The 12,758-nt window shown below is 37.9% G+C and overlaps 1 protein-coding gene across 1 annotated transcript in view; it reads left to right on the plus strand.

Annotated features, from left to right (window-relative positions):
- The window catches only part of LOC139686095 (guanylate cyclase 32E), a 70,929-nt gene that overhangs the window by 26,431 nt on the left and 31,740 nt on the right, over positions 1-12,758 (plus strand). Inside the window, exons 6-11 of the mRNA XM_071583298.1 lie at positions 1,339-1,781; positions 3,766-3,911; positions 6,052-6,259; positions 9,470-9,560; positions 10,225-10,322; positions 11,431-11,529. Coding sequence (XP_071439399.1) covers positions 1,339-1,781; positions 3,766-3,911; positions 6,052-6,259; positions 9,470-9,560; positions 10,225-10,322; positions 11,431-11,529 — 1,085 coding nt within the window. The remainder of the gene's footprint in view (positions 1-1,338; positions 1,782-3,765; positions 3,912-6,051; positions 6,260-9,469; positions 9,561-10,224; positions 10,323-11,430; positions 11,530-12,758) is intronic.

Genomic DNA, 12,758 nt, shown 5'->3' on the forward strand with positions numbered 1-12,758 from the left:
CAGATTTTCTTCAATTGAAGGTGAGTTATTTTTTGATTAAAATATTTTCGGTCTAAATTTTTTTCATAGATAAACTTCTCTAGTTTTAATAGTTTTATCAGCCTTAGTTTATTTACGCCGAGTAGAAAGTAGTGGGGCAAAGACTTTTTTTCAGCTATCAAAGAAGTGCTTATGACGCTTCCGGTCTCTGCGATGGAGTGTGTCGAGCACGATACGCCTCGAGTCAGTTTTTCTACGAAATCAGTATTCACTGAATGTAAGCGACTCATGATTTTTGGAATGCCATTTCTAGAAAAAATATCATCTCCTTAATGGGTATTTCTTAGATGAGTAGAATTTATGAGTTGGTGGGCTTTGTGGGTCGGGGATACTTAATGGCTAAATGGAATGAGGCCTGATGACTCCCAAATGTTTTAAAGGGAACAGAAGTATCGGGAAAATTAAGCCTTTCAAGACAACGGCGTTCCTAGCTTAGCAAGGATTAAGTGCATGTTTTTTTAAAAGGACATATCTGCACAGAAGAGGGTGCTTAATTTCTTAAACATGGTTCTGTGTCTTTGTGTCACGTTTTGGTTTGAAAAGATGGCAAAAAAGAAGACAATAATTAATAGCTGGAAAGAAAAGAAAACAATAATTATAAAGGAATTGGGATATTTACCTATATCCTGTATTATCGCAATGAAAAATCTCGAAAAAAAGACCTTCATAGAAGAAGGATAAATTTGATATTGATGATTTACTGCATACATTATGTGCAGATACCTTTTTGGAAGTGATCCCCAGAATTACAATGAAATCTTTATTCTCAAATGTGTCGTTTGATTTTGTTTTCATTCGATCGTTCGTTTTTCTTAGTATTTAGTTCATTGTCTTGATCTTTCCGATAAGATTGATATAAATACTGCTATTGGGAGATTGATTGTTACCCAGGGGAAGACCATTCGTCTACTGACAGGAGTGCTCGGGTTAAAATCCAGATGTTGCCCATGGATACTCCCAGTTTTGGCCGAGTTTTATCACTTGTTAACAAGATAATCCTGGTATTTCTCAAACGGCTCGTGGAAAGAAGCTTGGAAAGATACCCTTGCCCTGATATTTGAATTTCACTCTCTCTATGGCTTGTAATTAGTATCAAGTAAGCTCCTCCCTCCAGGTTGGTTACTGCGAAAAATATCTACCTATAATTGAAAAATATGGTCCAGTGCAAAACAGGGGTTATGCTTCTTGGTGAAAATATCCCTGGAATGCCTAACTGAATTTCGATGCTTTTTAGTTCGGGTATTGATTCTCTTTTGTGATAATCGAAAATTCTCCGTCCGACATCATCCGTCACTGCAGGGGACTACTTCGTGGTCGGCGTGGATTCCTCAGAGCCTTACGACACCTCCGCCCCCGCCAAGTACTTTGGGGGCCCGCTGCTCGACCACCCCCACCCCCGAGCGATCTCCGCTTCCCGCTCCTACCTATCCATCCTCCCCTCGCCCTCCCCCGTCCTCTCATCCTCCGCCCCGCCCCGCGCCCGGCCGCGCGCCATGGCCCTCCCGCGACCCTCGACCCCGGGAAGCCGGCGGCGCCTGCTCCCCGTGGCCCGGGGTGGCAGCGCCTGGGGAAGCCGGAAGAACAACAGCGTCGGCAGCGCAGCCTTAGCCCCCGGCTCGGGAGACGCGGTGAACTCCATCCAGGAGGCCGCGGATCGGTTCACGACTCTAGTCAACACTTATATGGAGCTGCCGCCCTTCTCGTTCAGGAACCCCCTCGTGTCTTTGGGGGTAGCTGTCAAGGTGGGTTGGAGGATTTGTTCTTTCACTGGTAGGTCACGATTAGGAATTTTAGAATGGCCCATTCTCAGGATAATTGCGACCCGGAGATCGCACATTGTAGGAAACAATCTTTTAGTTTGAAGGGGAATATGAATTCCTATAAGTAGTTATCTGGGTAACAGTTAAAAAAATGCCATACTTACAATAGGTGATTACTTTTTTCCAATTCATAGAAACTGTGGGAAACGCCACAACAATAACTTAATTGGAGTTTCCCATGCATAATGTGAGACTTACGATGCAAAAATATTCCTCCGGAATTTAATGGGGTAATACGTTCGGTCAGAAAACGAGGGAGCCGGGTTCAAATCCTGAGTGATTTTTACAATTATTTGAATGATTTTACCCTGCAAAATTCTCACATTTATGTTTTCTACTATAAATTTTAAGTGTATTATTAGGGATGCAAAGTACCCGTTATGAATACTTATTCCTTCTAATGTATTTCTTATTTATTTACATTATTTACAGTCTGATTCCAGCTTGCGAGTTAAGAGGAAATGTTCCTTATGTATTCTTAGCTCTACGTCGATGTAACAGCACTGCATGTAATAACTACCATTTTCCTTATTTCTTGAATATTTTTCATAACTCAAAAGCTGTTGGTAATACATCTCGTTTTTTTCCACAAAGCTCAGTCTCGTAAAAAAGAGTGCTTGTCGGTAGTAACTGAGTGCTGAGAATTCTGTTGGAGTTTTGAATGGATTGACTATTTTGGCATTAATGGATAAACACCTCTATTCATCCTCGAACGTTACGTTGTGATCAATATAAAATCCGACGAAAGGAAAAGACGGCATTGGAAATACATGTAGGCAAATATTGGCGATATAAATTTGGAAAGAGATGACTTTTCATTATTTATTTCGATGGTAATCACTTTCCTACGTTCTTTAATATATCTCTCTGTGTTTTTTGAATGATTTGACCTTTATAGGCATTGTGAGTCATTGTTCGAGAGAGTGAGGAAAAAACATGCGAAATATAATTTTCTCTTCTTGCTCCGTTATGGCTCTTTCAGGTAAATTTTTCCCTCTCTCCGCCCTTTATCCTTCTCCTTTTTATTTAAAACATCCTTGTTGATCATTCTATAAGGTTTCACAAGCACCACAAAGTACTCAAGGTTATGTAATTTTCTGTTTAAGCAATATGATAATTCCACGTTCGCGTTCCCTATCTGCATAATTTTAACAAATCTAATGATTAAATTCTTGAGGATTATTTGTATGGCAGTAAATTGAAATACTTGCAGATTATTTCGGTTTTTTTTGTGACACTCATTGCCTCATATCATTTTTAAATGCGATTTTGATGCATGATATTTTGTAGACAAATTACTTCCGCGTTGAACGAGGTCACAGTCCAAGTTTCTCTCTCTTCGAATACAACGTAAATAGCTAAGGAGAGTGTTGATGATCGCATTTTCAGTCTCTCTATCTCTGACCCTACAAATTTAAATTTCTTGTTGTTGTCCCTTGTGTTGTGTGATGTCCATGGTATAATACTTCCTTCCATTCAAAAGCACTGTCATAGAGTCAGGATGGCTTATTATAGGAAATTATCAAAATAATTCGAAATAGAGGTTGACAGTATTGCGGTTCAGTATAACATCAACAGTATTTAGCTTCTGGTTGGCATATTTTTTAACCTTTTTGACTACATTATTTAAACAATTGCATTTACGTGCTTAATTTTGGCGCACTCATCAGATTTGATTTTTAGCGTATCCTGTCCGTTTTTCGTTTAACGCTGCTTTTTTAAATCGAAGTTGAAACTTAACTAAGATATATTTACTTATCAAGATCCGGGTGAATGGATACGGGAGCGAATTATGAATGTTCTCCACTAAACTCAATGGCAGTAATGTCGCCATGACCATCGCCTAAATCATCACGCGAATTTGGGTATTTGGCTAATACGGAACGCATGCTCCTCCTCCTTCAAGATTCCACCAGAAGCAGCTTACCTTTATGATGCTGTGCACTTGTACGCCAGAGCTTTGGAGTCAGTGCTGCTCTCTGGCGGTGATTCAAGGAACGGAACTGCAATAATTGAAGCAATGCGGGGAGCTCGGTACCTCAGCGCCATGGGGTGAGTAAAGACTGACTCACGAATAGAGGTGAGTCATAGAGGGAGGACAGCTTTGAATGCCGGTGTGATTGAGATCGCTGATGTGCCCCATTAACTTATCATAATTATATCTTCGACTATGTGCGAATGAAAGTTAATAACTAGGGTTCTCCGTTCAAAGCAAAGATAATTATATTCAAATTAGCATTTTATGCTGAAAAATTGTTCGCAAGTAATTCATAAAGAGCACTATGTACTTATCCTCCGAGGCCGAATAAACGATAAGGTAAATAGGTTTCAATAATGGTAGCGAGAAGTTTCACAATGGATATTCCTTGAGTTGATAGTACAGTACTTCGAAATCCAGTTTTTTTTAATGCAATAAAATGTGCTATGATTATTTTTTGTTACCAATGCAGAATTCTGGATAAAGGTTTCCTTTGTATTTAATTCTTTTTAGATACAGTAAGTGGAAACTTTTTTCATAAGTTTTCCATAAGTCATACTTGTTTGGACCCTTCAAAGCGATGAGTTCCCTCCGCTCCTCAGTAGCCCTTCTCTTCCATTATTGAAAAATAAACATTCCCTCCCAAAGGGGAAACTTCACTCAAAGATCCCACCTACCCAGGCACTGTCGACATTGACGCCATAATTTGGGAATTGGGGGGTCAGTTTAGTATCCTGCCGATTCATCTTAATAGCACTTTCAACACGATTACTCGGGAACAAGTCTCGCACCTGTTCCTCTGGTTAAAGGGTCCGTTCTCTGTGGAACCCTCATTTTAAACGAACCGATACGTATGCTCGGATGGCAGATGTTGAAGAAAGGCCAAATGAATCAATCAAATTTTACCACGGCAATCCTTATTAAGCAAGCTTAATATTTTTTTTCTCGTGATTGATTATTAATCAACTGCATTTATACAATGTTTATCACCACCTTTATATTAGAAACACACACAATTACTATGTTAACTGGCTAGTGACAAATTATGTAAATAATATTCAATTTAGTAATTGAAATTAGATCGCCAATAACGCCTACTTTTAATGTAAATCTCTTCGAAGAAAAACGTCTTTTAATTTTTTTCGGGTATATTTCGAGTAGCAAACGAGTAACTCTTGCATTTTGATATCACATAATCACGAAGGTACATGTGTTTCTTCAAATTAAAAAATACAACTGACGCCTTAAGGAATGATATTGCTACCATCACCGACACAGAAATTATCTCGGAGATTGGTTTTGATACTTGGAGTCAGAAGGCTCATTCATTGAAAAGCTCACTTAACACTAAGCACTATGGTACATATATGCAGTTCATGGAGGACTAGAAGGATATCATGGTAGTCCTTTTTTCTATGCCACCAGAGACCTCCCAGAAATAACTGTTACCTGAAAAATTACACAGCTTATGTGAACTAGATGTGTCCAAAGGTATACGTCGGATTTGATTCCGGACCCTACGATCATTTAACGCTCGTATTATATCATCGTATTTGGCTACGGGGTCATCGTTCTCAGTCAATTTCGCTTCAACCGACATATTAGTGATTTTTTATACATAAACATTAAAAATATTTTTTCACATCGCATTGTGTTTCCGCATTAATTGCCAAATTTATGATTCACAAGCCTCGATAATTTGGAAACATATTTTCCATGTTGTCGATAACCTAAATAAGAGGGAACAATATCAACAAGGGAAATGATCAATACGAATTTCCTTTAGTTAACTAGTTGAATAAATTAAGTTCTCTTCCGTCTCCTTACTGTATGTTCCTTAACCGTAGGCGTTATAACCGAGTAGGTAAAACGTTCGGCTATTGAATTGAGGGTCCATGGTTCAAACCCGGATTGCGATGCAGGATATCTGTATCCGAATGTAAACTGTGTGATATTCTTGGTGCATGCTACATCCTCCTGGGAATATGAAAGCCAGTCGGAAGGGAACTGCCTTCCATGCTCTAAATGCGTGAGTTTTTCTCGTCGTGGCACTAGGTAGACGTGAACATTAAACTTAACCTTCAAACTGCTGTCGGGTTGTGACGTCTGTTGTGTATGGGATTTTTAATTTATTCTTCCTGTAAAATAAATGTTCACAAAGTTTTGCTTAGATTTTTACTTAAATGTTCCATTGCTTTCGTATTTTACCAACAGCTACATCGTCAGTTTGGATGGCAATGGTGATGCCGGCGGTAATTACACAGTAGTTGGACGAAGACTTGTGCCTAGTGACATCGGCGCAACAATGGAGTATGCCATGATCCCGGTGGGCCAGTTCTATGCACCCGTGAACCTTGGGTCGGAGAAATTTGAAGCTGATACACATCCTGGGAGTGACGTGCAAGCAAAGTTTACTCTGCCGGTAAACTAATACTTAAACGGATTCTGCCTAATTCGCCATAACGCTAAATCATTTCTGCCCCCTGTTACCCATAGGCTCAATTAGAAACATAAGTTATTGATGGCTGAGTAAATAAACTTGTTATTTTTTCACACAAAAATGATAGATTTTTGAAAATTTTGATTGGACGATAACTCAAACTAAATTTCTTAGAGCAAATATTATATTTCCTGGAAAACGTAGTTTTTACTTTTTTCATGGGAATATTTTTATTTAATTTTCAAAGGCTTTTAATCGAACTATTTTCTACCAACTATTTGTGCCGCAATTGAGCTACTCAGTGTGGCATAATTTTTTTCATATAATAGTATCGGGACACTATACTCCCCTACACTGAAAGAAATTTTTGTATAAATGTACATGCGATTGAATTACTTTCCAAATTCGGTAATTTATTACCGTGCAGTCTATACCATATTGCATGTGGTCTTTTAGGGGTAAATTCTCAGCTGATTTTATTAGTATAAGAACTTTTGGCTGCATGCATTTATTTATATAACTCACAATACATTCGTTTAATACAATAACCTCCGGTGGAAGCGGGGTGACTTTATAGCACAGATTTTTTTTGCCTTCGATTCCCAACTGGGTTTTCCTGCACCCAAGTTTTTGGTGCTTGTGATTTTGTACTTTATTATTTCATGCTTATTGTCCGATGTGAAAGTTCAAAACATGGCTGCTTTTGGATTGGTGCTAAAGAAAAACAGTAGAAAATCATTAGTAAAAAATGTATCTTATTTCAAACAACACAATTGATTTCGATTGTATTCCAACAATTTGGAATCAATCATAAAATTGAAATAACATGAATCCAAAGTGCTGGGACATCTCTTCCCAAATTTAAACTATTAAAACCAATAAATTGTTGTCCAGACTCCCGTACAAGGTGTGTTCAAAAAGTATCACGAATTTTGAATTTCCCCGGGTTACGTGTATTTGATTTTCGATTTTTTGTGGCGTTATGTTGGTATTTATGTCTCTCACTTATGCCAAAATGTTCGACCATTTTGAATGTTCAGTTAATTGTTGACAGCTGTTTTTCTTGGACATGTTTCGGCTTGTCGTCGTCTTCTGCCTGCCCCAAAAAATGGATCAAAGTATCTGTATAAAATTGTATGTGAAAAACGAAATTAAGTGCGCGGACGCATTCCGAATGTTGACTGTGGCATATAAAGAAGCCACCTTGGACCAAAGCAACTTTTATCGGTGGTAAAAAATATTCTCAGAGGGCCGAGAAGATGTGAACGAGGAAGAGCATCCCGGACGCCCGAGCACGTCAACAACACACGAAAACATTGATGAAGTGACGAAAATAGTATTGGCCAATCGTCTAACCACCGTTAGAGAAGTTGCTGAGGACCTAAACATATTGATTGGCTCATGCCTATTGATTTTTACCAATGATTTGGGCATGACACGGGTCGCCGCGAAATTTGTACCAAAATTGTTTAATTTTGACCAAAAACAGAAACGCATTAACATTGCTAATGAGGTGTTGGACTCTGTCCGCGACGACCCAAATATGCTCCTCCCAAATGGGTGATAACTGGTGACGAATCATGGGTTTATGGTTATAACGTAGAAACTAAAGCTCAATCATCCCAATGGAAGCTGTAGCACGAGCCATGACTTCCCACCCAGAGGACCCGGGTTCAAATCCCGGCGATGTTGAATATTTTTCAGTGGTATCTCGATCCCTGCTTGAGGTGCTTTGTGGAGGGCACTTTGATTGAGTACGCCGTCCTACGGATAGGACGTGAAGCTGCGGACCCCTTGGCCGCTTTCGTAAAGAGTAGGCTAATGCCGACGCCGGGTTTCTATCCAAGCTTCATTCTTTCCTGTCCATCCCTAATGGCGCAAATGACCTTCGCTGTCGGTCGCCTCCCCTAAATAATACTACGAGTCAAGACCGAAAAAAGCGCGCCAAGTTCAGCCGAATGTGATAGTTTTGCTTACAGTTTTCTTCGATTCCAGGGGCCCGGTGCATCATTAGTTCTTGCCACAGGGTAGAACGGTAAATAAGGAATATTACCTGCAAGTTATTCGCAATTTGCGCGAAGCAATCCGCCACAAACGCTCGGATTTGTGGAAGAACAAAAATTGGCTTTTGCACCATAACAACGCCCCTGCTCACACATCGTTACCTGTGCGCGAATTTTTGGTCAAAAACAACACACTAATGATGCCGCAGTCACCGTATCCCCCAGATCTGGCCCTTATTGACTTTTTCTTGTTCCCAAAACTGAAGAGGAACATGAAAGGACGACGCCACGCAACGATTGACGAGATAAAGACTGCATCGAAGGCGGAGCTGAATAAGGTCACAAAAATGATTTTTTGAAGTGCATCGAGAATTGGAAAAAACGTTGGCACAAGTGTATAATATCTAATGGGGATTACTTTGAAGGAGACAAAATAGATATTCATGAATGAATAAATAATTTTTGAAAAAAAACAAAAGTCGCGATACTTTTTCAACAGACCTCGTAAACTATATTAAAAGACATTATCACGTGACTGGACTATTTATCTTGATTGCTGCGTTTCTTTCCTTCATTGCGTAAACATAGAGTCCCCTGCCATTTGTTTGTCGTTTTGTTGGAGTCTTATTTAACTTTGCCTTTTATCTGTGATTTGGAATCCATCCAAGTCCTTATTTTCACTGATGGAGTGGAAGTCTTCTCCAGTTAAGTGCTCCATTTATTCACTAATCACGACTTGTTAAAAAATTTCGAATAATATTAGTGCGTCACTGAGTGATGCAACCTCAAAGATATTTCTGTTGATCCTTTACTAGCAGTGATTAATTGAATTATTCGGCGATTAATTACTCGCAATTTGTTCGTGCAGTTAAGGAGACGATTATTACGGGTTTATCTGTTAGGTTGGCTTCATTTTCGGATTTCTATAATGATCGGACAAGGGTATTGATCATGAATGACAAATCAATATTGAAACGTAAAGGCTTAATACTTAATCTTAAAAGTATTAATCTACTTCTTAAACCTTCAGGGTTTTAGAAAGTCCTTGGCGAAAGACGCCACCCCCTCCTGTTCTGCTTCTTCAATAATCTTAATAAATGTAAATTAATTATGACTTTAAGTGGAATAAAAGAAACCGCTGTCATAAAAATTTCTGTTACGTATTCAATTGAAACCGTCATTTACACAGGAGCTCCGTATGCTGTTGAGCGTGGATTGGGTTGGCGGAGAGCCACCACTTGCAGAACCTACTTGTGGATTCGCCGGAGAAAAGTGCATCAGTAAGTTCAATTCTTTTGCATCACATTAAGTTTTCACCGGATTGAGTATTCGGACCTCTTACAGTACAAACATTTCTCTGTATTCCATTGAAATCTTTTCCGAAAATTGAATATTCTTGGAAAATGAAGTTTTAACGATGAAGCTGGAATATTATTGTAAATGTAAACGAATTACTTTGAGCAATAGTATAACTTTGAATTATGAAAATATTTAGAATTAAGGAATAAAATATTCTGGGTAGTACTAAATATAATATTCAACCCAAGCATCAATAATCAATGCAAATGTTTAAAAAAATGCATTTAAATTTATTTTCACATATTAAAGATTAGTAGGAGTGATTAATTATTTAAAAAGTATATGTATTAAAATGTATCCCAAATAATTTTTTATCGCGCATAAAATATTATCGCTTTCATTTCGAATAACATCATGGCTTCGAAATATTCTTCCCATGTCATACTTTAATTGCGTACTTCCTCATTCTTCCCATTAAGTTTATTTTTAAGAATTTTATATCTCTGGTTTGAACGTTTAATAGAAATAATTTATCAAAATGACCCCATACAAGGGTGAAATTGATTACTGCTATTGTAATGTTGGGTTCTCCGGTGCCAAAAATCGTTTTCCTTTGTGCCCACCAATGGAATATTTCTTTTGCAGCTTACACCGCCGAAATTGTTGCGAGCGTGGCCGGAGGAGTTGCCTTAACTCTCGCCATCATCGGTCTCGTCCTTTATAGAAATTGGAGATATGAGCAGGTAAAAAACACCACTCCATGTCCGCCCTTTGAAATACTTTGACAAGAGATAAAAAGTGCCCATCTCCGTAAGTTAACGAGGCAATAACTGGCCATTAACGATAGATTTTAAGATCACTTTACAAATAATTTCGTAAATTGACGGGTTACAAAATGCTTAAAGCTTTTGAGCTTTCAGCAGAGACGAGCGAAAAGCGATTACTCGAGTCAAAGTCAGGATAAAATGTTACTCAGATGTATTCATGCTGATCTATTCTGCCGTTTCACCATAAATCTTTCTAACTTGCTGCAGTTCACATAAGTATAGAAATATTTGTCAATTGGAAACTTTATATATATATATATATATATATATATATATATATATATATATATATCATCATATATATATATATATATATATGATGTAGAAACATTCACGAGTGCTACATAACATTTGGACGGCACAATAGAACACAAAATAAAATAGATAACACGTAAAAGGGCATTTATATTGTAGATTGTTTGAGCTTACGGCCTTCTCTGAGGCCTTCTTCCGGCCAGACTGCTCTACTACTTCCTTTTATATGTTTCCTTTTTTGTTCTATTGAGCCGTCCAAATGTTATACATACATATATATATATATATATGGGTCGCCGTAGTCCAGGGGGTAAAGTGTTGGACTACTGACCGGAGGGCCTGGGTTCAGTGCCCGGGCAAGCCTCTCTGGGCACCTGTAGCTCCTCCCAATCTATGTGATTTTTCGGGTACCAGATCTGCCTGGGGAACCATAACCGGCACAGGGAAAGGAACTTGCCCCCCTACCCTGATGTTTGAATTTCACACGCCGTCGGGCTTAGTACTGGGTGAACTCTACCTATATATATATATATATATATATATATATATATATATATATATATATATATATAATTCTAATCAATAGAATACAGTCGCTCCGACTCTTCAAAATATTCTTTGATCTTATGATCATATTTCTTTTCTGTTGTTTTTCCTAATTATGACAAAATGAATATTAGTTTTCCATGACAAAGAATGGCTTAAATGGTTTTTATATTTTGGAAATGCTGGATTTTATGGTATCGAATTTATTTTCCTCATTTTTAAGGCGCTGGATAGTCTGTTGTGGAAAGTAGACTTCAAGGACATTCAGATGTATGAAGGAGAGCAGTCGGCTGGCCCGACTTCTGGCACAGCAAACGGCAATGTCGTCAACCAATCATCGAATACAAATAGGATAACCAGAGTAAGTAGTGCTTGGTGCAGGGTCCTTGGATAACATAGATCAATTATCTGGAAGACGTGTTTATTTACGCCCAATAATTGTAGAAAAATATGTTTTGGAAATACGAAGTGTTTTCATGCCTGAAATTGCAAATAGTGATGACCAAATTCAATATCATTAATTGCCTACAAGTGAAATCATAAAATGGTTGGATATCCAGTATGTTTCTCTTTATCCTGAAAGTTAGCATAGATTCATACATTCTTTTAAATAACTAAGTTTTTCTTTAAATTTACAATTTCTTTTAAGGGGATTTCCCACGGTTAATTTTCTTTCATCACTTACATTTATCCTGCAATTTCCTTGTAATTAGATAAACTTATGAAATTTGAATGAATTTTGAATTTTACATGAAAGTTGTTTGGATAAAGGAAAGTTTTAAAATTGTTTTACTGAGTATGTTAGTAGTAAATCGTATATTATTTAGTCAGATCTCGTAAGAGAAGCTCCTCTGTCTTGTCCCAGTGTTTTCCCCCTGCGAGTATCCCATTGTATGGCCTATTTGATGGATATGTGCGCCTTATATCAATGGTATGTATGTATATTGCAGTTTTCCGTAAGTTTACTCCCTTTCTATGGAATAATAGGAAATACAACACCTTGGATATACTTAGGAATAACATAGAAACGGTTGGGTTAGAGATAGGGCAGGCATCATTAAGGAGACATCAATTGTTCAATCCAATAACTATCGAGGTATAAATGAGAAATATTGGATCTTAATATTTTTTGCGCTTAGAAATGTCATAAAAACGCCCACGTCTACTGTATTCGCTAAAGTTGATGATGTCTTAAGGGCTTACGTTGAGAAAAAATATAGAAAGGAAGGAAGACGTCGATGAATTAGTTTGTGAAGCAGACTTAAGTTCGGATTAAACCGAAGAGATGTCCCCAAAAGTGGAGACATTTCCCCCCTATACACCAACAGGTGCCAGCGATTGCCCTCGCCCAAAATTAAGCCGGAAAGATCACAATAGTGGTTTTCCCACGCCCTAAAAATGTAGCAGGATTTTTACAATGGTTATTTAGTAATACAACAGAATATTAAAATCGGAATCAAAAAATTAAAAGGATATTGGTTAATTTAATTTTTGATAATCGCAGTTTGCTGACTTTTGTGCGTTGAAACAATTCCATTAAGTCTACCTATT

The sequence above is a fragment of the Hetaerina americana genome, unplaced genomic scaffold, assembly GCF_022747635.1.
Source record: "Hetaerina americana unplaced genomic scaffold, ioHetAmer1.1.p SCAF_1, whole genome shotgun sequence".
Lineage (NCBI taxonomy): Eukaryota > Metazoa > Arthropoda > Insecta > Odonata > Calopterygidae > Hetaerina > Hetaerina americana.